At 39.6% G+C, this 27,698-nt stretch overlaps 2 protein-coding genes across 6 annotated transcripts in view; one reads left to right on the top strand and one right to left on the bottom strand.

The window, feature by feature from the left end:
- SMAD2 (SMAD family member 2) overlaps positions 1 to 17,429 on the bottom strand; it is a 371,138-nt gene extending 353,709 nt beyond the window's left edge. For 2 of the 5 annotated variants that reach the window (XR_010067369.1, XM_063295856.1), the window contains exons 1-2: positions 16,628 to 16,735; positions 626 to 907 (exon numbers count right to left, since the gene is read on the bottom strand). Coding sequence is in view for 4 of the 5 variants with exons in the window: in XM_063295856.1 (XP_063151926.1) it covers positions 626 to 861 (236 nt within the window). In the remaining variant the exon portion in view is untranslated. Of the gene's footprint in view, positions 1 to 625; positions 908 to 5,102; positions 5,123 to 16,627; positions 16,737 to 17,329 lie in introns of those variants that run through there. The other 3 variants (XM_063295857.1, XM_063295859.1, XM_063295858.1) reach the window with 3 other exon arrangements.
- On the top strand, positions 16,811 to 17,869 carry LOC134490266 (basic salivary proline-rich protein 1-like). Its single transcript, XM_063293181.1, has one exon. It carries the CDS (start codon positions 16,811 to 16,813, stop codon positions 17,867 to 17,869), a length of 1,059 nt encoding a protein of 352 aa, XP_063149251.1.
- The last annotated feature ends 9,829 nt before the right edge of the window (positions 17,870 to 27,698 follow it).

Raw genomic sequence — 27,698 nt, 5'->3', positions numbered from 1 at the left:
AGAGAACTCAGAATGTAAGTTTACCATATTCCCTTTCATTTTAATCTTGTCATACTCAGAAACTCCTAAAATTACCACTTATGCTTTATAAATATTTATTCATATTAGATCTTTCTGGTTTCATTTGTGTATTTCACCACTATATACAATATTTTTTAAGAAGGCCAGGACATATGAAGGAATCAGATCCCAGTGCGTAACGTTCCATAAGAAAAACTCAATTTTAAAAATAAATGAATCCATATTCTATTCTGGGAATACTTCCCAATTCACCACATATACAGCTTCCCTCCTTGTCATTTTACACCCACCAGGAGAACATATCCAGATGTTCTTGATATCCAAGTAAGAAGAAAAGTAGACATCCCCAGAACCAGTGTTGACAACTAAGACCAATTCTTATAGTAAATCTGTGGCTTACAAAACTGAAATTATAGTTCCAAACTGGAGGATGACATTTAAATACAGTTAACCGACTGAAGCGCCAAGTGCCCTTCTAGTAACAGGTACTGCCATAACCTAAACATGGCAAACAGTTTGATACATACATAAACGGGAAACAAGACTGCACCCTTGCTGTATACTCATTAAATTACACTCAGTTTTTGCGTTAGAAAGTTCTTACCTTGGTATTGTAACACATTTTGTATTGCAGTTCTGGGTAGTGATTGCTTTTTCAAGCTCATCCAGTTGTCCTGTCTTCTTGAGCTTCTTGACCAAACTTTTCACTGCTTTCTCGCACCACTTTTCTTCCTGTCCATTCTGCTCACCTCCACCAGCACCTCCTGAACCACCAGCAGATTTCTTCCACCCTAACAGTCTCTTCACAACCGGTGGAGTAAATGGCAATATAGATGACATGGCCCAGGTATAGTACACCTAACACAATTCAGCTGCCCTTCACAACCTATAGAAAAAGGAAAGCCGTTAGAAGATTTAAATAAAGTAATTCCTTATTCTTCCATTTTATCCAGACAAAATGGAGAATTCTTACAGTAGTATTTTTATTTGGTATGTGCTTATTTCTAAATATGAGATCTATTTTGTTTCCACAACAATTCTGTGAAGTAAGTAGGTCACACCGAGAGCAACTGGCCCAAAGTCACTCAGATGGCTTCCAAAGCTGAGGGTGCACTGAAACCTGGGACTCCACATGTGTAGACCACTACACCATCCTGACTCACTAGACCAGGCTTCCGAAAATTTGCTGCCCTGCAGATGTGCACACTGCAACTCCTAGAATTTTTAGCATTGTCTATGTTGGCTAAAGAATTCAGAGAGCTGGTCCACATCTTTAGGAGTTATCCAGGATGAGAAGGCTCAGATGAGCTGAAGTGCAATGCTGAAACCTCAAGACCGCTCAGGAGGTTATGAGATGCCCCTTTTGCTAGATACCAGAAATCTTATATTTCCTGATTTTTTTAAAACCTTGCACTAATTAGGAGCAAGACTTAATAGGATTATTTCACTGTAGCTATACCAAGGGGAATACATATACCTTTAAGTAATGTAATTTTTGCTACAATCAAATTAATTGTCACATCATTTTATAGAGAGACTAGGAGAGATAGACTTAGGAAACACATGAAGGTTCTTGCTAAGCCAGGCTCATGAAACAAACAGAATATAACCCATTTTCCATTTTACTGTAGACATACATTTCTACAGCCTATGCCAATGAAGCCTAGCTTCAACTGAAACCAGCATGGAAACAAATATTATGAAGGCTTAAATTAATACACATTATTTCAATATGATAATATTTATATATAAGATTTCCTATAATTTAGGAATATTCAGAAGCCAATACTCATTCAACAAATCCCTAACTCTACTGTGAGCTGACAATTATAAGCGATCAGAGCATTTCCCATCATAAAATATTAGAATTTCAACTTATCATTTACAATACTAGATACAATGCATATAACGTGTATTACGAGAAAAAAAATGTACATAGTTGTTTAAAGCAGAAAAATTATTTTAATACATTGCACATAAAATTGTCAGTTCTTAAAAAACATTATGAAATCTATGCCAAAGGAAAACATGACATTTTTTGATTGGTAGGGGAAAATAGCCTTTTCAAAAGTTGATAAACATTTCTTGAATCTCATCCTTAATGTCTAGAAATATTACTTCTTCAGTCTCTCAGTATAATTCTTTTGCTATTCCTAACACCCGACAGAACCAGCATTTCTCAAAAATGGTCAAATTCCACAATTTTGGATTATAATTCAACACAGCAAGTCTATCACCTATTTTTAAAATAGAATTCTTCCATAAAGTTAAATATTTGTGAGACTCAGCATAAAAATCCAACCTAAGTCTCAGCAGGGCCAAAAATATAGCTGCCCTCAAACCGTTTTAGTTATACGTTGATCCAAGTAATCACCAAGATCTTTACAAAAATAATGATTTTCCAATAAAGCTCATAAAGTCTGATATTCAGTTATATCCTCATTCCACATAAATACAGGTAACATAAATGAGTGTATGTTGAACGTCTGCAAACAACCAAGTTCAGAGAGCACCAAGGATTCCTTAAATTTATTTTAATTTTTATCCCAAGATTTTTATTGACTGAACTGAGACTATTTTCTCATATAAATCTTTTCAGCAGTCTATCTATAGTGGTATTTAAAAATTTGTCAACTCTTCTGAATTTTCAATATTTCTGCATAATATGACCTAAAATATGATCTGTTCGCCACACAAGTTTTAGTAGATAATCCAACAAATGAGTCAAAAACATTATACTGGTACTCCTGGCTAAGACTGCCCTGTTTAGTGACTGTTCATACTCATGACGGTGCTGAAAAAGTAGTTTTAGGACTGTTCCTCGAACTTACGGCTGTTGCAGTGTCCCCTTGGTCATGTGATCATGATTCAGGCACTTCACAACCAGCGAGCACTTATGATGGTCACAGTGTCCATGACGCTACAGTGTCACGATTGCCATCTGCAAGCTTCACAGCTGGCTTTTGACCAAAAAAAAGCCAACAGAAAAGCTGGCAATAAGTCGTAAGTCACTGTCATTTGATGTTGCGCTTAACAACTGCGGGTGATTCACTTAGCGACCGCAGAAGTGATGTTGTAAGTCCAGCGTGGTCACATGTTGTTTCAACTTAATGGCGTCACTTAGCAACAGAGTTGCCAGTCTCAATTGCAGTCGTTAAGTAAGGACTACCTGTATTTGTTCATTTATTTGCGGAAAATGATCCAAAGCTACATATTTGTCTGTGGCAAAAGTATATGAACCTCTAGGATTACAAGAATAGTGCACATGGCAGGGTTGCAAGGAGAAAGCCACTATTCTCTGAAAAGAACATTGCTGCCAATCTACAGTTTGCAAAAGACTACGTGGATAAGCCAGAAGGCTACTGGAATAATGTTCTGTGGATGGATGAGACCAAAATAGAACTTTCTGGCTTGAATGAAAAGCATTATATTTGGTGAAGGCAAACACGGCATTCCAGCATAAGAACCTTATCGTATCTGAGAAACATGGAGGTGGCAGTATCATGGTTTGGGCCTGCTTTGCTGTCTCTGGACCAGGACAGCTTACCATCATTGAAGGAACCATGAATTCTAAATTGTACCAGCAAATTCTACAGGAAAATGTCAGGGTATCTATCCATGAACTGAAGTTCAATGGGTCATGCAGCAAAACAATAACCCAAAACAAACAAGATGTATGATCTAAGAATGGTTAAAGCAGAAGCAAGTTAACGTTTTGGAATGGCCAAGTCAAAGTCCACACCTTAATCCTATAGAAACGTTGTGGAAGGACAAGAAGTGGGCAGTTCATGCCAGGAAGCCACCCAACATCCCTGAGTTGAAGCTGGTCTGAAAGGAGGAATGGGCTAAAACTCCTTGAAGCCAATGTGCAGGACTGATCAACAATTATCAGAAACGTTTAGTTGCAGTTATTGCTGCCCAAGGGTGGCATACCAGTGTCCTGATTACCAGGAAACACACTGAGACAATGACTTGGTCTCTAATATTTATTAGTAGTACTTAACAAGAATCCTAACGAACTGAGGAAGCGTGGGAAAACCCAGCCATATAAACCCCAAAGGTTAAGGCGGTCCCGATCTGTGCCTCTTTGAATGGCTGAACAGTTCCTCAGTGCTACGCATGCGCTTGACAGTCTGGGTGGGAGCCCCCTGCTCGCCATCCTTACTCATGACATCAGTTACTGAAAGCAAAGGTTCACACACTTTTGCCACACACAAATATGCAGCTTTGGATCATTTTCCTCAATAAATAAACAAAGTAGTATACTGTTTTTGACTCATTTATTTGTTTGGGTTCTCTTTATCTAGTTTTAGAACTTGTGTGAACAGATCATGTTTTAGGTCATATTTATGCAGAAATATTGAAAATTCAAAAAAGAGTTCACAAACTTTTAAGTACCAAAGTAACTGAATAAAATATGTATTTGGAATTGACATTGGAGTAACTCTTCAAATCCAAATCAACTGGGAAGTAATATTAATTTTAATAACATTAATTTTACCTCACCAATTTAACAAAATATTGATCCATCTATTAATATCCATAGCAATCTTATCTTAAGCATTTAACGTTTTATTTTCCAAATATTTTGAAATATTTTTGTTATATATAATCCTAAATATTTAGTATATTATATACAGATTACAAAACCTCATAATTTACATTGATCTATTAATATATTAGATCCAAAGGAAGTACATTAGATTTTTCCCATTCAGTATTGTAACCCAAATATTTACCCAATTGTTGAACCACACAGATCAAGTTAGACAGTGAAGTAATTATCCAATATTGCCAAAATGCCATCAGTGCATAAAAATAATTTATAATCTGCCAGAGATCGTAAAATAGTCCCTATGAGCACAAATGTTCCATAGACACCTTCCCTGGCACCTATCCAACTCCCCACCCACCTGTCTTTCTTCAGCACCAAGATTCTTTCATTTAAAAGGTCAATGGGAAGCTCGCATGCTACAAAAAACTGTCAACAGAGTGTTCCACTCTGAGCACCTTCCAAAGCTGGCTTGCGATATAACAAGTATCTACTTCAAAAAGTGAAGTAAAATAGACATCTTACTAACCTTCATTTTCAAGTTCTTCACCTGCATTTCCAATAGGCAGAAGAGCTACTAGAAGCCCAGGAAAAGATTTATGTACATGTGCAACGTATGCATAGAAGCCTCTTCAGATGAAATGAACGGCTAATTGAGGCTTCCAGGCAACCCTGAAATTCTTAAATATTTAACCTCACATTTTTACTGTAATGGGGGGAAAATGTGCACACCTACACCCCTGCATAAGCATAAACAAACCATATATTTTTAGACAATCTAATTATTATGTCAAGATACCTTAAGATTTATATTTAAATCACACAGACAGAAAAAAACTATTTCTATTAAACAATTTGTCCTATCACTGCCATATTCCATCATACATAAAGTACAATAATCACAACCAGAAGCAATGGCTGGTAATAATTACTGGAAGGGGAGAGTGGAGACAGGAAATAGAAAATGTGTAAATTGACACTCCTGCTTCTTGTTTATTATATATACAAAAGAATGCAACCCTCTAACACTCACAATCTTGCACAGAGCAAGCAAGAATCTTTTTGTGTAAGATAAGCAAAACAGTATTGCTATTCATGGTTTGGCAGCAAATCTTCATTTCGCAAAGGAATCCTTCCATTCACCAAAGTTTAGTTCAGCCATAAGATCCCACAACCAGCTGGATGACATTGAGTCATGCACTATCTCTCAGCCCTAGGAAGAAAGCAGTGGCAAACCACTTCCGAAAATCATGCCGAGAAAACTACCTAGGCATTCATCAGGAGTCAAGATTGACTTGAAGGCACAGTATGTGTTTTTAAAAGCCATACATGCATCTCTATATGAAATGCTTGCACAAATCTCTACATAAGTTGGGAAGTTACTCGTGTTCTCAAATGCCACTTCAAAGAACAAGGGAAATGGTTGCATTAACACCTATAACAATGCCTTGAATGTGTGCATAAAGCCCTACTTCAATATACTATTTACAACCAAAATACAGACATTTATGAAGTTATGAAGTTCAATATAAAATAAACCAATTCAAAGCATAATTTTGAAAAAAAAAAGACTTTTGCTCTATATGATTGTAGACAGGATGTAATCTCCCCAATTAATCTGGTATTAATTATTTGAGGGACTGCCTCTCCCCCCGTTACCTCTACCCATCCGACCTGGTCCAGCAGGAGGGACATTATGTGTCCTGTCTGTTAAGGAGCTCCATCTGAAAGGACCCAGAAGGTGAGCCTTCTCTGCTGTGGTACCCACTCTGTGGAACATCATCCCCCCAAGGTGAGATTGGCTCTGACCCTAATGATTTTCCAGAAATCCCTTAAAACTTGGTTCTGTCAGCAGGCTTGGGGATCCCATGGAAGTGGGGAGCCCATGAATGGCTATATTATATGTAAGATCTTGAAGGTACTCTCCTATGGTTTTAGTTATATTTATATTTTAATTGTTTAATGATTTTTAAAGTTTTATATTTAATTGTTCCGCTTGTACTGTACGCTGCCCAGTCGCATCTGTGAGATGGGAAGCCATATAAATTTGATAAATAAAATAGACTACAATTTAAAGGTTGTCTTGTAATCTCTAGTCACATTTGTTTCCTCACACACTTCTTATATCCATACATTCAATGTTAAGCTTTGCTGACTAATTCAGGAAAAACACAAGCTGTTGGGTACACATGAAGTATTCATCAAACCAAGAGATTATATCTAAAATAACTGCTAAATAAGAGTTTGGTGGCTACTGGTTCATAAAAAAAGGAATATTATGTAACTCATGCCATCTTTCTCTTCCTTCATTTTGAAGACTGACTGGGAGAGAGGACTGTCCTTGAGTTTGCACTGACATTATAAGACACTCAAATCTAAGCATGGAATCAGACAAATTCTCCCCCCCCCAAAAAAAAACAGTTAAGAAAGCAACTACACATTCTGATGTGCTAAATCTATGGATCTCTTTTCCTCCATCCCACAGATGTTACTATTTGAGTAGACTACAAAAAAAAAATCCCTAATAATTATGGATTCCATCAATATAATACAGCAAGAGTAAAAAAAAAAATCCACATACATCACATTCAAGAATAAGGGCAATGGTGTTAGTGACTCGGACATTTTGCCAGCCAACTGTGCGCTATAACCTTGTTTGTGGATCACTAGGGTTATCACTCAAAAACATCTGCCATTCAGGAAAAATATTTTTATTTTTGCAAAATAAAAGATCCTTAGTCAGCTTTCTCCTAGCTAGTGTATAATGGTGAGATGGGATGGGATGGGATGGGATGGGATGGGATGGGATGGGATGGGATGGGATGGGATGGGATGGGATGGGATGGGATGGGATGGGATGGGATGGGATGGGATGGGATGGGATGGGATGGGGGACTTCAACCTTTTAAGGAAGTGCTTCTAGTTCTGAGAATCTAAAGATCTGATACCAATAAATTACCACCAAGTCAAACTTCATTCCTTCCTTTTAAAGCTTTTGCAACTATACTATACTAGTCACAAAATGAACAGATGGCCCTCTCATTCATTCATTCATTCATTCATTCATTCATTCATTCATGAGATTTGTATGGCTGCCCATCTTAAAACACAACTCTGGGCGGCTCACTTCCCTTCTAGGTACAAGTATGAGGAGGAAGATGAAGGAAATAAGTAGCACCCTGCTGGGCAGCATCAGTATTTACTTTGACTCAGTTTTTTTAGTCAATGATGCCTACTGGGTAAATCCTATCCTGATATTCCATTGGCCGAAACAGGGTAAAAAACTCCAGTAAGAAACTCATAAAAACGATTCAGGAAAAATGGGGAAAGCTTCCTTATATTAGCAATACTACACACTTTAACAGGAATATTAGCATTCCAATATAAAATTAAATATTTCAAGAATTTGTTAATATTAGCTTTATAGCAGAAAGTAAAGAAGAGAACGTATATAAACCAGAGATCACCCATCTAGGACTTTAATTTGAAAAGCTTGCTTAGATATGATCCATGTTTTATCCTCTTTCAAGATTCTCTTAGATCTTTGAGTACATAGTTCCCTATTTGTTTCCTTTCAATCCCAGTCTGTTCTAGGTAAAAAATTTCACTGTATTGTTTCATTTGGCACAGAGACTTTATTCTGCCAAAAAATTACTACTGTAGTTTATTACTAAGTATCTTCTTAGCAGTCCAAACAGCCAATAACTAGGTATCTCAGATGACTGGGTGCAAACAGACAGCAAGGGACCGTATTTTGAAGGCCAGGATTTCTAGTCCAGGTACCTGAAACTCAATACCCAGAGTCTACACTTTTCAAGCATACATTCATATACATTCAGTACATTTTTAGCAGCTCAGGTTATTTTTCAACCAGAACTCTCATTAACAAAAAGGTTGAACAACCCTACACCAAAACATTCTCTAAATCGGAAGTGAATCAATTACATTCCTTCCAAGGCTGGGGAGCTTGACCCACATCAGCCACAGCTAACATGGCCAATAGTCAGACCTATGGTTTCGTTGACCCCTTCTTATGCTGTAAAATACATTCTAGTTTAACCTTGATTATTTTGGTTTTAAATAACTTCCAGGTATCATGAAGAGATGGGACCATCTTGACTTTTCAGTCTCTTTTTCACTAGTTCCCTCATATTTTAGAAGTTTCCTCTTCTGAAGTCAAAAGTAACTCTGCTGGAATCTGCTGGTAGTTTCCTACTTCCTTCTATTTCTTAGAATTGCACCGTGAGCCTCTGTGGCAACAACAACTCATGTTGTGCAACATGCTACCCATTGCAATTCACTGGAGAAGAGGATAATAAAGCAAATACTATGGAAATAATTCAATGCTGGCCTTAAGCCATTATTTAGTTCAGTGTTCCTCAACCTTGGCAACTTTAAGATGTGCGGACTTCAACTCCCAGAATTCCCCAGCCAGCCTTGCTCAACCATTGTCCTCAAGAAATACAACCAAAAAAATATAAAGTATGTATAAAGTATTCTTTAATCAATCTTTAGTAAAATCCTGGCATATATTAGAAAGAAAAAAATGTCTATTTTTAATTTTTAAATATTTTAGGAAATACTCTTGCACCAACAATTAATGTATGTTACAGCATACCTTACAACAAAAATGCAAACTTTTAAGCACCTGAGTTTCTGGTGTATATATAAGTGATCAAAAATAACAGACCAATATCTTGCTCCACGGATCAACTATTCCTATTTCATGACCTGCAGCAATTCAGTTTAACAGATGGTCAACTGCACAAATTCCAACAAACTAAGTTTAGATATTGCTTTGTGGCTTTACAAAAGAAGTAAATCCTAAATCCTATTTAGAAAGCAACATTTATAGCTTTTAAAAAGCAATATTTATAGCTCACTTAGCAAGTCAAGATCTTGAACCGATGCTTCCAATTACAAATTTGCATGCATGATCCATTAAGGCAATGCAATGTACATCTGAAAACTCTTAAAACTATGTATACAGTTGTGAAAAATACAGAGCACAGGCAACATTTCCTCAGTTGTAAGCCCTGCATATGTTGTTGCTCTTAAGATCAAGGAACAATTATGAATACGTAACTCCAGATTCTTATTTTTCAGAAATGAGCTAGAGTTAGGAAATGAATGTAGATTTTGAGAAGGTTATATACTGACAGTGCAACATATAAGGCCGAGAGAATAACGCTGCCAAGCAATGCTTCTGGTCCTGCCCTAACACTCAAATAACTGGCACAGGGATCGTTCAAAATACAATTTCACTACAGGCTGAAAAAAGAGCCTTGAAAAAAGGAACAGGTAATATGCAGTCTATATAAATACATCTGCAATGCAGCAAAGAAAACTTTCACAAGAGTCATAGAGACTTTATTTTTTATATGAAAACAGAAAGGGAGGTTCTAAAGTTGTAAATATGACTAACAATGCATACAAAATGTAAAGCAGACATTTACATGAAAATGGTCATTTGTAGCATGACCTTCACGGAAATTAATAGGAGCACATGTAAAATTTTCAGCAAAAAGATTAAAAACCAAATCTATAACTAATATATTAAACTAAAGATTAAAAACCAAATCTATAACTAATAACTAATCTCTAACAGCACTTTTATCTGAGATGCAAACAACTGCCTGATTTAAATAATGATCTAAACCTGAATTTAAGCAATTATTGCCATCTATTGCAAGCTTACTCTAATTGTACTAATCAGAACGAATCAGGGTCCATGGCTTATTCTAATTATTATTAAAACAAACCAAAATCAAACCACAGCTTGATTTATTAGTATTTGTGTAACAGAACACAGAATAGTAGCAATTAGTCCAAATAATGCTATTTCACATAGAAAAGCAGTTGACTTTTCACAATTTTCATTGCAAATATTGCCCTTTCTGTAACTAATCAAACTTTTAGAAATTGCTTCTCTACAGAGGTAGCTAAGGTGACAAGTTTAAAACCCAGTGTATCAATACTACTCTGCAGAAGGGAGTTCCACCACTCTATCTAACTAAAGCAAGTCATATACTGTAGCTCTGTAAGTTAATAAACAGAGGATTTATTGGAAAGCACTGTTTTTCTGTCATGATTTGGTAAGTTACTGATCACTGTGAGAGTGAGACTGTGGGGCAGTGGTTAAGGTGCTGTACTGGCACTGAAAACATCCCAGCAAGTCTACTCACAGCCAAGGATTTTACTTAATGCCACTGCTTCATTCCAGGATCTTTTTCAATTTAGCAATCTACCCAATGCGTAGACTGTCACATTTAACAATCTACTCAATGAGTAGTCACATTTAACTTCAGAAAAGTACACTTCCAAAAAGAAGGGGATTAGTAAAGGGTAAAGGTTTCCCTTGACATTAAGTCCAGTCGTGTCCAACTCTAGGGGGCAGTGCTCATCTCCGTTTCAAAGCCGAAGAGCCGGCGTTTGTCCGTAGACACTTCCATGGTCATGTGGCCGGCATGACTACACGGAACACCGTTACCTGCCTGCCGAAGTGGTACCTATTAATCTACTCACATTTGCATGTTTTCGAACTGCTAGGTTGGCAGGAGCTGGGACTAGCAACGGGAGCTCACCCCGTCACGCGGATTCGAACCGCCAACCTTCCAATCGGCAAGCTCAGCAGCTCAGCGGTTTAACCTGCAGCAATACCGCGTCCCTTACACTTCCAAAAAGAAGGGGATTAGGGAAAAGAAAATTGAAATAGAGTCACTATGATAATGCCTTCATAATTATTCAAAGCCACAACAATAGAATCTCAGCTACAATGTATTCTCAGATCAGTGTTATATTTCGGAGTCACTAATAAGAGTTAAAAGTTGTATTAAAGACAAGACAGCTTTTTTCAAAAAAAATTGAAGAATATGTCCAAGCAAGGATAAAGAAGGTAAATTCTGGAAAAAATATATATACAGGCAGTCAATAAAATATGCCTCCTCCCAAAAATGCTTAGAACAACATATAGCAAAGGAAACTAAGACCAAGAACATTTTCTTCAAATTTATTTAAAACAGGAAACAACCAGGCAAGCAGCATTAAAGGTGTGCTAATAAAGATAGAAAAATAACAGAGAAACTTAATGGATTACTTGTCTTCACTGCTGAGGATGTAGGACAGGTTCCTGTACACAAAGCTTTTCAAGAAGAATTTCAGACGAACTTAGACAGAGGCAATGTTAGGTGAAGTTATAAGACAAACTAAAAATAAATCAGTCCTTGGGTCTGGATGATATCCACCCAAGAGGTCTTGAAGAACTTACATATGAAACAGTTGATCTTAACACAAAAATACGTACCTTCTCTTTAACAATGTTATCTGTCCTTGAGGACTGGAAAATAGCAAATGTGGTCCTGATGTTTAAAAAGAGATCAGAAAGTTGAAGAAAACTACAGACTAGTTGCCTTAACATCTCCTCCAAGAAAATGGTTAAATGCGTTATTAAAAATAAAATAAGCAAATATATAGAAGAGGGTGCCTTTCTGAAAAAGAATCAATATAGCAAAGGTAAGTCTTACCTCGCTAATCTTGAAGATTTTTCTAAAAGCATCAATAACCATGTGGACAAAGATCTCCAGAATTTTTTTAAAAAAAAGTCTTTGAAAAATTCACTCATCAAACACTCCTGAACAAATTCAGTTGCCATGGGTTAAAAGGACAGATACTTTCATGGATTGGCAATTAATTAAAAATAGAATGCAGAGAAGAGGAATAAAGAAGCGATCCTAACACTGGCAAGATGGACAAAGTGATCAGAGTGGGAGCTGATGCTTTCAAGCTTAGAGTTCCAGAAGGAACTCTTCAGACCAGGTAAATGGACTTCAAAGGGCAAATACACTTCAATACAAACGTGTAAAATGATGTATGTTAGAGAAAAGGAGCTTAGTCATAGAGCTTAATGAAAATATCAGCCCAGTGTGCAAACACTGCAAAAGTCAAATTCCATGCTTGAAAATACAACTGCCAATACAGTAATGTCTTTATATAAACCCATGGCAAGAACACACTTGGAGGATTGTATACAGCTCTGGCCACTGCACCTTAAGGCTATGATAGAACTGGAAAAGATGCAAAAAATGGGGGCAACCAATAATCAGGAAGCTGGAGTAGTAACTAGGCCTATTCAGCTTGGGGCAAAAGGAGAGCAAGGAAAAACACACTGATACATTTACACCTTGTTCAGGTAATATGGAGAGTTATCTTCCTTTTCTCAAAGTTAGAACTCAAGGTCAGCTGCTAAAACTAAATGTAGGTAGATTCAGGACAGAAATATTTTTTCATACAACATGTAAATGGTGGAATTCACTGCAAGCAGATGCAATAATTGCAGCCAATTTCAATAGTTTTTAAAGGGTACTAGTTATCAATGCCTACTAATACTGATGGCTGTTGACTATCTTCTGAATCACAAGCAGCATAACTTACATACTGGTTGCTGAAAAGCAACAGAGAAAGGGGGTTATTTTACTGCAAGAGCAGGATACATGCCTGAGATTTTTTTTTCCTTCTGTTGAGCATCTACATACATGTGAAGAAGAAGGGGCTGCTGCTAAAGGCAACCAAGGAAGAGCCTCTCCTTTAAATGGAACCTTTTGTCTATTCCACTCATGGAGAACTGAGGTCCTGAGTACACACACAGCCTCTAGTTTTTACAACATCTGCTAAAAACTGGTAGGTTTTCCTGCCAGAGGCAAGAAATACAGAGAACTGTAAAATAAGCTCTAAAATTCACTTGCCATATTTTCTTTAAAAATTTCCCGAAGTCCTTACTCGCCCCCTGCCCCAAAATTAGAACATCCTAGTCTTGGCCACACATAATAGCCTCACCCAATTTGTATCCCTGTCTGGTGTCTTGTCTTCCTCATCCTCCCTGCCCCTTAACCAAATGATTGCCTATTTCTGCTCAAGCTTTTCCCTATGACCTTTTTTTTCATTCAGTTTCCTTTATTTTTCTCAGTCTGTCTCTCCTTGCTTTTACTGCTTGCCTTTAGTTTTCTGGCCCTTATGATACCTCTCCTCCCCTCCTTTTCAACTTTTCTCTTCTCTGTTCTTCTCTGACAGAACTTTAGGTCTCCTTGCAACCTTGACAGACCGTGTCCCCAGGCAGTGTCCAGGCTGGTCAGCAGGATGTCTGACATTGGATGAGCTTTCACTCTTAGCTGCTGGCTCCTGTCAAAGTCTCTTGTCAACCAGAGTATCTCCTAAATCTGGGAGACCACGGTAAGACAACACTTCTGGAAGAAGTCTGTGCATCAGAGCCACAGCCATTCTCAACTTCCCCAAACTGGGAGAAAGGGAGAAAAAGTACCACCAATACTAGTTTATTACTTCTAGCAGTGGCTATCTACCATTTGTATTACCAAAATACTGTATTTCAAAATTAAAGTTCCCTGATTCTCCCAAATCCACTTACACTATGAATTGTCTTACTAAATGAGACTGAGAAATATGTAGCTCAAATAGTTCTGCGGCCAGAAATCCAAACCAATCTTCATCTATAGGTAAAAAAAGATGTATCTTAAAACGCAGATCTTGCACTTGTTTAAACTGTAGCTGCTAGCGTGTCAAAATTTTAACAAACAGCCTTAGTTTTATAATATACAAGTAAATATGACATATTCATTGCTGGACTCATATCAGCAATAGGTGGCCTTGGGCAAGTCTACTACAGTTTCAATTCCCTTTACATGTCATAAGAACAGCAGCAATTTATTCTAATAGGATTTCTGCAAGAACAAGCACCAAAAGTTGTCAGACATTTTTAAGATGCATACTGTATGCTGTAAGAAAAAACATCTTCTACCTTTTAGAGTACAAAACAGCCAGTATTCTTGTATTCTTAACTGCTACAAGAAAGATTTTGCAAACCTGCATAGGGAAACAAAAACAGATTGCCTCATTTACAGACAATGCAACCTGCAAAAAGTTAAAACTGCCAAAAAGAGTTATTAATTTGCTAGCTCACACTGTCTCACATACCTGCTGCCAATAATACAGAGTATAAAAGAACACGCAACCCATTTTAAGCATGTAAATGAGTTTCATCAAGTTCAGTCACTTTCATTCCAAGTAAATGTGTAAGAATCCACAGTATTATTAAGCTGCTTCAATTAGCTACTTTAAAACAGCTCTTACTCATTATAGGCAAAAAGGTACTTACAAGGCTGCCACAAAGCTATGAGATACCCACAAGACATTGTCTGCTTTTTGCTGTCAATACTCATTAGAAATTATGTTAATGTTGAAAGTGTTAAACTACCTTTCTGACATACCAACTTTAAAAAGACCAGACCGCTAATTTCACAAAGCATGTGTACATGTGTGTAAGCAGTATCAAATTCAACAACTCACTCTCAGGTAATGCAGTCAATAGGATTACATTTTAATGTATTATGGCACTTTACTGTTAAAGAAACTGCTTCTGACAGTAGAAGTAGGGGGCCAATCTGATTCCGTTATCACCACCACACACCTTCAAAAACTGCACTAGAAAGCCCTCCAAATCATATTTTGACTGAATATTGGGGTCAAAAGGGGCAGAAGAGAAGATTTGCTGGTATACGATCACTCTCTTAAGAAATCTTGTGAGGACTATGCCTCAAAAGGCAACCAAGGGATATTTTTACAAGCAAATAAAATTAGTGGACAAAGGCTGGAAGCTTTCAAGAGATTGCTTTCCCCATATCAATTGCTACAAGTTGCTAAGCTCCCACCTCTACTTCACCCCTTTGCCCAGCATGCCCCATTTAAAATTCTTTCAAGCAGGTGTTTGTTGTTTGCCCTGTGAGCATATAAATGTCTGCTGTCCTGATAACAGCAGGTGCTTACAGGCATGTTTTCAAAATGCATGTTCTTCATAAGGCACTTGTGTTAGAAAAGAAAAAGGAAAACTAAATTACTCTGAAGTTGAATTCAAACAGAATTGCATTTTCCAAGTACATCACACCTGACAGTGAGAATCAACATTTCCTGTGTTACAAGAACAATTTTATCCCATTCAGCATATTACCCTGGAGAAATATAGTTGTATCCAACAGCCTATACGTAACACAAACAATTCCCAGAAACTGCACACGGCTAGCTCCTAAGTAGTCAGAGGTTTGTGCATTCTTGATTGAAACACCAAGTGCTGGCACGAAGAACTAGTGTGGGTACACACCTCATTTTTCAAATAAGCATCCCATTTCAGTTGTTGGTTAACTCAGCTACGTATAGGCAATCATGTACTCTTTTTGTCACCAGCCTGGCATTCTGAAAGAGTATTTCAGAACTGCCCAGAGTTCCTCCAATGAGAGGAGATGGGGGGGATAAATTTAATTAAATAAATAAATAAATAAATAAGATATGGATTTTCCCCATTAATTGTTTAAAAAAGCAATATTCTGAGGACCCAAAATCAATGGAAGAAGTGTGAAAAGAGTGGATAGGTTCCTTTCATGGTGTTCTATAATTGCAAACGCCAAAAACAATCATTTATCTCACCCAGAAGTAATTTTGTGCAGGCTATGTTTTGTAGCATTATTTCAGAAAGAGAAGACAGAAGTTCATGTCATTTAATCATGTTACTGGTTTATCATAGGAACAGGAAAATGAAAAGGTCAAAGAGCATTTAAAAAGGAAAAAAAAAGGAGCATCCTATCCTAAAATATATAGCTTGGGCAATTTGCCCTTCTTGCCTTTAAGACGATACAATACTTAAATTTTGACAGTACTCCTAACCACGTCCCTGCTGAAAGACCTAAAGGGGGAACCTTTGCATCTTTTCCCTTCTCACTTCTGATCCGTGTGCTTTTTGAACCCCCGTTTTCCGTAGAGAGAAAAAATGACGACAAACCGCACCCCAGTCGGTGCAAAGGCACGCCACAATATCTAACCGATTTACCCAGAAGTTCAGTCCCCTCCGTACACTACGCACGCACAGACTGCGGCCTTAAGCCCGGCCGTATTGCAGGAAAGCGTCCGTGAAGATTGCAAGAGGATGCAGATTTCCATCAGTTATACTCAGAGCAGTATCTTGCAATCCCGCTCCGTGCCTGCTCAGATACAAACCCGGCCTCTCCGGCGCGACTCTGGCTTCCGATGGCCGCCCCGACGCCCATCTAATAAGGGAGGCTCGGGCCAGACTCGGGGGGACTTTGCAGCCCAGCTCCGCGGAAGCCAACGCCGCTCCTCCTGGCTCGCGAGGAAAACGTGCCTCGGGAGGGAAGCGGAGGCGCTCCAGGGCCGGCCGAGATGCTGCTGCTGCCGCTGCTGCCGCCGCCACCGCCGCCACTCGGCCCCGCAGAATCCCCGCCTCAGCCCGGGAGGCTGTCGCAGCAACCCCGCAGTGGCGGCGAGGGGCTGCAGCGTGCGCCGCGCGAGGGCGGCGATCCTGCCCGGGCGCGCGCTCGACGCCCGAGGAGGAGCGAGGCTCCTGGAATGGGGGCGGGGGGAGAACGGAGAGGAGGCTCCCGCGGGCCGAGCATCCGCGGCGAGCCCACCCGCTGCCCGAGCGGGCCCGCGCGGCACGGGGGAGGAGGGGCGGCGGGAGGCGGGGCCCGCTCCCCCGCCGCCCTCATCGCCGCCCCTCCCCCACCCGGGGAAGGCCTGCCCCTCCCCCACCACAACAAAGCGAGGGCGCCACCCCCTCGCGCAGCCCAGGCCTGGGGCCTACGCCGCCCCCTCGCTCCTCCGCCAAGCCGGCGCCCACTCGGCCCCGCGCCCTCGCCGCTCCCGCTCGGCCCCCCGCGCCCGGCCGCCCCGGAGACCAACCTCCTCGCCCCCGAGCTGCGCCTCTGCCACCCTCGTTCTTTCTCGCTGGCTGCCCCTCACCGCTCCGCACCCGCCATTGGCTGCCCAGACCCGGCCCCGCCCCGCCCCCTCTTCGCTCCGCCCGCAACCCGCTCCGCGCGCGAGGCCATTGGCTTCCGCGGCCGTCCATCCGGGGGAGCGGCGGCGCGGAATGGAGGAAGAGGGAAGGGCGGGGTGGGACTAGGCGCCGCCCCCCCCGGCCCTGGCTCTACGCCCCTCCTCTCGCTCGCGGCCTCAGCAAACACCGATTGGCGTCGGGAGAGGCGACCCATCGCCCTGACGCGAGGCGCGCTCGCTCCGGGGAGGGAGGGAGGCAACGGAGGAGGGCCGAAGGTAGCTCCGGATTGGCCGCGGCGGGCATCAAGTCAGCCCTCCAGACTCTGGGACCCGCCTCTTTCCCCGCCCTCTTCCTCGCGTTTTCGCGACCAGAGTCGGTGGGGGGGGCTTCGCAAAAATTGGGTTGAGCCGCAGGAAGGAGCTTGGCAGATTCCTCCGCTTTAGTTGTCTTCATAACGTTCCGCGCATCAGGAAGAGAAGAAATAGTCCTCGCCAACGCCACGTCCCAAAATCGAAATAATCCAGGAGGGCGATGAATGTCGTTTCTCTTTTCCCTTCGAAAATTACAGAAATCCGCCTCTGCCTCAGAACTAATTTCTTTCTCTCAGAAACATTGCTATCTCACCTCAGCACCACGCCCAGGAGTAGGAGAAAAAGGGTTCGGCAGCCCTAGACTTTCTCCCGGGAGAAAATTTAATGAGGAAACTGTAGCTGAACATTTTTGTCATTGCCATAAAATATTCTGCTCAATAGTTGGATGATGGGTGTTTTGCACATCTCACATTCATGCAATTGATTTGACACTGTGTGTGAGAGAGATTTATGCAACCTCAGGACCAGAGATTTCCGAAGGATGGAGCTCGTAGCAATTGGCCCAGCTTTCATTTTTTCCTATGCAATGGAAAAGTAGGCATCCAACAGGCTAGCAAAGCCAAATTTAGAGAGGATTTTTTTGATACTGGCTGTATTTGCACAACATTTTAGCCAGGTTTGGTGATCTGTATTGACCCAAGATGGTGAGCTTGGTTAGGATTCATTTGGGTTCATGTTTTTTCGTGGGGGAGTACATTGTGTAAACTTGGTTAGTTTACGGCTCACTGTCTTGGGTGAGCCCAGAAAGTGAGCTGATCCAGCAACCAGGCTCAGCATGTGTGGAATTGCGTACAATTGCGTACATACCACGCAAGCAGCACAGCAGGTAGCTGGTTTTGACAGGGATGCTAGCCCAGGGGAAAACATCACAGAAATATGAGTTGTGCATATTTTCACTTGTGCAATCCAAAAACAAGATTATTACAAAGATCACAGAGCCCCCTCCCATCAACTTTTCAAGGAGTCAGTAATATAGAAATTGACTTTTTTATGTGTAGCCAAACTGGAAGACCTGAAGGACCAGGTTAGGGACAGATCATCATGGAGAAAACCTACCTATATGGTCGTTAGGAGGAGAAAACGACTTAATGGGACATAATCAGCTGGTTTCATGGGATTCATAGGCCAACACAAGGGGGGATTGCAATAGATATTTTTATTTTATTTAAATCATTGATCTGGCCACCCCATTTACAGTAGTGACTTTGGTGGTGTACAAAGTTAAAACCGTCCATTATAACAATCCCAATAAGAAATGCCTGAAGTCACAAACAGCAAATTCCAACTTACAATAAAAACAACATCTTTTGACAATTTTTTACAAATTGCATCCTTAACAAATTTACTAAATAAATAAACAAACATCACCCAGAAGAGCTTACTTGTAACCCTCTTTTTTCTTTTCCTTTTCATTATTTCTCTGAAGGAAAAAGAAGAAAGAGATTGTAACAGAAAATGATCAGAGGTGCATAAAAACGCCACCTACTTTCTTCATCTTTTCATTTCCTTTTTTTTACTTCAACCCTCATTTTGATGTATTATTTATTAAATCATTGGCTGATTTGCATTGGTTCAGAAAAATAGCTCTTAACTGCACTGTTCAGACGGGGGGGGGGGGAGAGGAGAGACAAATTCCCGGCTCTGGTAGAATTGGGGTTGTAGAGACTGCAGTGAAATCCAGTTTGTCTCATAGCTTCATGGCTGTACATATCAACCACCCCCTGCAAGCAGAAGTCAATCACAGAAAGGAAAATATTGTCTCTTAATTTCCTCCTTGCATTGCCATTTTTTTTACCTCATCCTCAGAGTGCAAGCCGCATTAATTTTATTTGCAGAAGCATTCTGTCTTCTCAAAATTGTGCCATTCATTTCCCACCTTGCTCTGCAGCAGTGTTTCTCAACCTTGGCAACTTGAAGATGGGTGGACTTCAACTCCCAGAATTCCCCAGCCAGTCCACCCATCTTCAAATTGTTAAGGTTGAGAAACACTGCTCTACAGCAATGGTGCCTCTCTTCCTTCCTAAAATCATCCCTTTAGCAGGCTTCACGGAGGGAGAAACAGCTTCTTTCACTGATCCACAAAGTGCGAAGGACATTGTGCTAAACCATCATGTGCTTTGTTTAGTTTAGGGATAAGGTAGGTGAATCCAGACATTGTTTGCAAGGCAAGGTTTAGAGCTCACCTTTAAGTGTGGATTCACTCAAATATGAACTGAATGACCTTAGCTAATAGTCAGGAAACAGCCGATCAAGTCTGACATACCCTTCCTTTGAAGAGATAAATGCAAATTCATCATCATCATAACAAAATGGGCCTCTCTTCACAAAATCTCATGGGCAATGAGCACTCTCCAAGCCAATAAGCCCTTCTAGTTCTTTCTGGTCTATTAGGAAATAATGTTGAGTTGTCAAAGATTCATCTACCCCATAAGGATGGTCTTCAGATTGCCTGATTTGTAGCCATTAGCAAATGATAAAGATTCCTCAAAAAAAGCATCCAGGCAGCACTGTTCCCCAGCCACCAAGTGATAATGCTTTCTTTTCAGGCTGTGAAAATCTGGCATACCAGCCACTGTTTAAAGTGTGTTACATAATAAGCTGCTAATGGTGGTTCCATCTTCCTTTGCTGGGCCTTATGGTTGCTTGAATTACAATTGCTTCCTTAGGAATTAGCATGGCTGGCTGGGGAATTCTGGGAGTCAAAGTCCACACATCTTAAAGTTGCCAAGGTTGAGAAACCCTGCTTTACAGGAATACAGACTTCAGCTGATAGAATCTAGTGCATCTTTAAAAAGAATTTCTAATGATGTTGCAGTAAATAAGTAAATAAAGGTTTTCTTAGTTGAATGGGGAAAATGAAGGCAAGTTTTACTTTTACAGTTTGGAATGCAACTGTGTAAGTCTGCAATTTTACATAAAGAGTATTTAAAATATGGAGGGAATTATTCCCGTTTGAAATGACTACAAAAGAATGGGCTTGTTGAGAGGAGGGGGGAATTGTTTGCTTGTTTGTTTGTTTGATTGATTGATTGATTGATTGATTGATTGATTGATTGGCCTGCCCTAATCTGAAGCTGAGATTGCAAGAAATTTCAACAGAGCTGCTAAATCTTGGGTGCAGAAACCTAAGACAATCACTAGATGGCAGCAGAGAGAAATGGCATGGTATAACCCTTTGCTACCATCTAGTGGTCATCTGGAATTTGCAAGCCATGGACAGTAGCCCCAGATTTCAACCATAACTTCAGGTCCATCGTGAGAAAAGTTCAACTCCACCAGGGTAAAGAAGGCTCCGATGCCTAGTACTGTACTAAAACCAACCATTAGTTGGCCATCGCTATTCACTAAGAAGTAGAAAAGAGGCTGATGTAGAGATCCCATTGATAACATGTTGAACTTTCTGAGGAAGGAAGGGACTTGGTTTCATCTACATCTTTTACAATTATTATCTCTGGTATCCAGCTGTTTACTCTTTTAAATTTAAAAAATTAACTGCATGTTTAGGGTCTTTTAATAAATAAGGCAAAGGGACTCTATGTCCATTAAATCTGTATAGGTAGAAAATGCAGTAGTAGACACTGTTCCAGGACACCCAGAATAAACTATAGTGGGAAAGATTGGAATAAGGTGGTGGGAAGCTGGGGTGCTAAAAAAAGAAAAAAGCAGTGGAGGCTAATATATGGATTTGGGGTTTCTGATAGAAGGGAAAAATAAAATTATTCAATCAATAAAGGGCAAGTGTTTTGTGACAATCCTATACAAACACACATCTATACATAACTGAGCAATGCACCGATAACTCAGAAAAGTTTTAAAGTCTTATAATCTTGTTGGAAGGAAATCTTACCAGGGCCATTTCGAGCCAGGAATGAAAGTTCTTAGGCGATTGCTTGAAAGAGATGAATTTTATTATCCTATAGCGTGAAGGTCGGAGCAATCAGCTGTTGGAGATGGCCACCTCCAACCAGCAGACTCTGTACCATGCTCTTGGAAAATAAAATTATCTCTGTTCAAGCAATCGCCTAAGAACTTTCATTCCCGGCTCGAAATGGACCTGGTAAGATTTCCTTCCAACAGTCTTATAAACTTATATAAAGTTTCTTGAGGAGGGGGTACACTGCGCAAGCAGTCTTGGGTACCCCAAGGATAGCAGATGTAACACCTTTGCTGCGGAAGCTGCATTGGGTGCCAGTCTGCTTCCAGCTCCAATTCAAGGTGTTGTTATCACCTTTAAAGCCCTACATGGCATGGGTCCAGTTTGCCTGAGGGACCGCCTCACCCCCATCACATCGACCCGTCCCACCCGGTCAGGCAGAGGGGGCATGCTACGGACCCTGTCCGTGAGAGACTGTCAATTGGCGAGGCCCAGGACAAGAACCTTCTCGGCTGTGGCCCCCACCCTATAGAACACTCTTCCCCCACAGGTGAGGCGGGCCCCCACTCTCCTGGCCTTCCGGAAAGGGGTAAAGACCTGGTTCTGCCATCTCGCTTGGGGCGGAAGGAGGGGTAATCAATCCTGAGGGTAGTTAGTGCCCTGAAGAGGCCCTGTGAATTACATGAATTTAAATTAAGAACTTTTTAATTTCATCTTGGATTTTATATTTATATTTATGAATACTGTTTTTATTGCATTTTAGCCTGTATTCATCTTAGTTTTATTGCGAACTGCCCAGAGTCGCTCTGAGTGAGATGGGTGGTGACAAAATTCAAAATATCAATCAATCAATAGGAAGGTTGGATCCTACATAAAGAAATCATCCCATCAACTGTACCTAGTCCTCTTTCTTACAAGCCCCTGCAGCTAATTTGCTTTCCACATTCTCGTTATTCTGCAGAACTCACTAGTTTTCAACCTTTGTGCCAAGTTCCTCTTTTGTACATTTGCCATTTTAATTCATGAAAACATATGAAAAGTATAATTGAAAACCTGTGTTGCATTTGCTTTGAAGTAATAACAATGCTTCTGTTGGCTTCAAATTGTCGCTGATTTTAAAAATTCTACTCTATTTACAATTACATTGTTTTGTGTAGGTATATGTTATAAAAATGTTTCATAAATATATAGTTCTTATAAGACCCCTTCAATTCATAAAGAAGTAGCTAATATGCATTATAAATCAATAAACCATGCCATGTTTTATAAGTTACACTATGCATTGGCAGAGAATTTGATTTTCCTTGCCTGTTAAAATTCAAGATTTCTGAAGTGTGAGTTCTTCACACATTAAGATTAAAAATGACATTTGTGACTGTAAGAAATTCATACTAATTTAAAACTTTGGTAACATTTTGCTTTGTGTGTTTATATTAAAAGACAAATCGAATACAGTACGTTTGTCAACCAATTATAGTCCTTTGGAACACATCTTTCTTCCATGTATGTGTTTGATATTACAAATGTGTAAGTACTAACATTTTTAAAAATATACTGTACGTTAAGATGACATATACTCGCATGGCAATAATTCAGCTGTATATGTTCTTTGAAATGCAATTTATTCTTCTATCCAAGGATCAGAAGAAGACACACTGATCTGGTTCACACAACATGTTAAGTCACATGTTTTTTGGGGGGTTCACACATTGTGATTTGTAAACTATGATTTTTTATTTAGCATCCTTATAGGATTTGCCTAATTCGTTCAACAACAGTTAAAATAAGCCACAGCTTAACACAGCCTATGTATATACCCAATACTGCCTCATTTTTAACAACCCTTTCTTCAGGAGTTACCCATTAAAACTAAATTTGGGGGTCTTCTGGAGAAATAAAAGGAAAACTTCTATATACAACACATAATTAAACTGGAATTCACTGCTATCAGATGAGATGATGGCCACTATGTTAGATGATTTTAAAAGGGAATTAAACAAATTCATGGAAAATATCAGTGGCTACTAACCTTGACAGATGTTGGGTACCTCCAAAATGCCAGCTGCAAGGGAACAACATAGAAGAGAATTATTAAACTTTGCCCCATATTTGTGTGATTCCCAAATGCATCTAAATTATTTGGCCATCATGCAACACAGAACATTCAACTAGCAGGGCCATTGGCCAGATCTGGCAGGACTGTTCTTAAGTTCCTGTATGTTGCATTCTCCTGAACACTGTGAACCAAAAATGTTAAAGAAGGTGAGCATGGAGGAAGCTAAGCCTGAAACAATGTATTTATTTGTATTTCCTAAGGCTTTCATAACGCTACATTCCCATAGGATCTAACTGGCTTCCAGAAGCCACAATAAGGGTTAAAAATTAAGAATAAAAAATCCAATACATAAATATCCCCCCAGCATAACAAGAAACAGATTAATTAAGCATGCGTTTGCCCAGATTAGGGTCTGCATAAGATTTATCTCAATTTCCTATACCAGCCTTTCTCAACCTTTGGTCCCTGGAGGAACCCTTGAAATATTTTTTCAGGCCTGGGGGAACCCCTGCACATTCAGGCTGAAATATAGGCCAGAAGTTACAAAATACTTATATTCGTTTCATGGGTGGGTCTGTATAGATGCATTCACAGTGTTCTTAAACTAAAAATAAAGAATGAAACTTAACTCTTTAATGTGATGTTGCCTGAATTTGAAATTTTTTAAATAAACCGTGATCTCTCACGGAACCCTAGGGTATCACGGAACCCTGGTTGAGAAACCCTAGCCTATACCATCTTTGCCACATTTAGAAGAAAAATCAGGTCAAAATGTATGTTAATATAGCTGGAATGTAAATTTTATACTTCTGCTATTTAACTGAGAATGTATTTATGTCTGTTAATGTTCATTTATACTGAAAGATAAAGTAATTTTTCAGTATATATGAAGTGAACCTAACAATTATTGGGGAAGTAAAAAAATTTGCTATCACTAATTGTTCAGTTGCTCTCCAAATCTTCCTTCTGCACTGGTGACCCATGCTGGGTCGGGAATTCTGGGAGTTGAAGTCCACATGTCTTAAAGCGGCCAAGGTTGAGAAACACGGAAATACACTATAGGATGCAATAAGCCTTACCTCCCAGCAGATGTCACCATTCATGAACTTCCTTCTGCAAGGACAGGCATATCATCTGGAAGACAAGCGGAGCTCATGGTTCTACTTAAGACAGGATGATGTAAACACTTTGCTTTACATCAGTGGCCTTGTATGTTTCTACGGCAGGTATTCATATCGCCCAGAGAGGTAGAAATCCAAATGTCCATATTCTCCTGTTGGGTGAAAAAGTTTTGTCTGCTGAATTTATGACTTTTAGGAGGCTGTTAAGGCCACAAAACCTGGAGTAAGGCAAAGTTTTGAATGTTAGCTCCCACAATCTCTTACTTTTGGCAGTGCTGTGTAGAGATGTTGTGCAACAAAAGAAAATTATGAATTAAATTAATTTTCCCAGGATATTTCTGATGATTAAGACAGAGTCCAATGGGATTATATTTTTCTTATACATGTGTAACATCACCTTAATATTTTCTTGTCATTTTTAAAGTGGACTTTTAAGTCAGGCCCTATTCTATATTTTTTTCTACTGAGTCACAAAGATATTTACTTACTAGTATTACCACCATTGGAAGGGACGTGGTGGTGCTGCGGGTTAAACCGCTGAGCTGCTGAGCTTGCCGATCGGAAGGTCGGCGGTTCGAATCCATGTGACGGGGTGAACTCCCGTTGCTAGTCCCAGCTCCTGCCAACCTAGCAGTTCGAAAACATGCCAATGTGAGTAGATTAATAGGTACCGCTTCGGTGGGCAGGTAACGGCGTTCTCTTTAGTCATGCCGGCCACATGACCACGGAGGAAGTGTCTACGGACAAACGCCGACTCTTCGGCTTTGAAACGGAGATGAGCACCGCCCCCTAGAGTCAGACACGACTGGACTTAATGTCAAGGGAAACCTTTACCTTTACCTATTACCACCATGGTGCAAATTTGCTTTTGTAATGAAGAGACTTGTAGAATTGTAAAGATTAAGGTTCCAGTTCACCTTATCAGATGTATAGGGTATGATCCTAAAAAAGAAATATTAGTGATATAAAGGATTGTTTTTAGTAGAAGAAACAGGAAAGAACATGAAAATCATGAGAGACCAATCTATAGAACTGATCATTAGCAAAGCAGTAGTTGGATGTAAAACAGATATTCCGACATTAAACTTGGTTGTTTAATCTATGAGAAATGTCATTCAGTCTTCTGATCAGTTCTAACTCAATTTCTGGTTCAGTGATGATCTGCTGGAGTACTGAAGATTCACTTCTCAGATTTACTTTTCTAAATATAGCATGTTCTGAATTTAAACAGTGAAGCATTTCTGTGACATCACATTACAAATGAAATATGTTTGTCTTTGAGCATAATACATTATTAGAAATAGAGGCATTTTATAATCCTTGATATATGAAAACAATGCACTAATTAGTTGACATCAGCATGAATCTGCTAAGCAACTCTTGACAATGTAATCTGGCTTTGTTGTTGTTGTTCAATAACTTAATTAGTAGATTCTGGGTATGCTAAGGTTGTAACATATCCTAACTTCAGGAAAACATTTGACGAAGTATCCTATGACATGGTTAGCAAGCAAGTTAAGCGTGGTCTCATTAGAATGATAATAAAATGGATACGTACCTGGCTTGAAAATCATGCTCAGTGTTAATCAGCAGTTGCTCATCAAACTAGAGGGAGGTATTGAATGGTGTGCCACAAGGTTACATCTTTGAGCCTGTACTTTTCAATATATTTATTAATGACCTGGATGAAAAGCTAGAAGGGATGCTAATCAGAATTGCAGATGACAAAAAACTGGGTGGGATAGCTAATACTCAAGAAGACAAACCACAGCGTTCATCACTTAAGAAAAAGAAATGAACTTAGAGGCATAGGATAAGAAATACAGTAATACATATGAAAAGGATCTTGTAACTTTACTTGATCAAAAGTAGAATGTGAGTCAGCACTGTGACATAGTTGCTAAAAATACACCACCATTTTAGACTGGAATTTCTATGCATCAGTAGAATTATAGTTTCCAAACCTAGAATAGTTACATTATTTTTTACATTGGTCAATTACAGCTCAACTGGGTCATGATGAAACTGACTGTCATAATTCCTTTTCTTAAAGTTTCTTAAAAGAGACCAAGGTTCTTTGCTTCATTTATTGTTCTGATCTTCAATCTTCTGGAAAGGCTGCCTCTGGTTGACAGTTGAATTAATAATAATTAATATTTGTATCACCGAAGTATTTTGCCCCTGATCAAGGAACAAAAAAGCAGAAGAAGCTCATTCTAGAACTAGAGACCTTACAATCGTTTCACAAGGATGAAGGTAGGATGACGAAGGCAGAGATAAGATAGCTTGTCCATTTTACTTTCTGGGGCTCAGTTTACTTAACTATGGCTTGCTTGAACCAAAGTGTTTTAGATGGGAGGGGGGAATAACTTAAAACTTAACGGGCAGATTCCTCCCAAGGTTTCCCCAGTGAAACATTATTATGGTAGGCTACCACCAGTCAGGTTAAATGATCTAATATATTTTAGTGTCCAGCTGGGTAATATTGGGTCATTCCACCCAGAATTTCTCCTTTCAGTCCAGCCCTAAGAAAATTACAAAGGGAATAGCCTTGGATCTTCTCTCCAAAACCCAGAAAAGCAGGACTTAACAAAATGTGTGCCAATCCTGGAATGCAAGGGGAACACTGTATCTCTGCTGTCTTCCACATGGGGAATATTTTAATGAGAAATTTCCTTACTAAACCAGTGAAGCCAAATTGCTAGAAGTAAAAAGGACTGTATTGGAAAAAGTGAAATTCAAGGAAAATCTAGGGAAGAGAACAATCCAGTGTTCCAAATAATACAAGCTAGATGGCATTACTTATTACCTTTGGATTCCGACATACGTTTAGAATTCTCTGTAGTCAGA

The sequence above is a fragment of the Candoia aspera genome, chromosome 2 (genome assembly GCF_035149785.1).
Source record: "Candoia aspera isolate rCanAsp1 chromosome 2, rCanAsp1.hap2, whole genome shotgun sequence".
Lineage (NCBI taxonomy): Eukaryota > Metazoa > Chordata > Lepidosauria > Squamata > Boidae > Candoia > Candoia aspera.
Note: the sequence above shows the minus strand (reverse complement) of the source record. Positions and strands in the feature narration are given on the sequence as shown.

Coding starts and splice junctions, on each gene's coding strand:
- LOC134490266 (XM_063293181.1), top strand. CDS start 16,811: ATGCTGCTGCTGCCGCTGCTGCCGCCGCCACCGCCGCCACTCGGCCCC.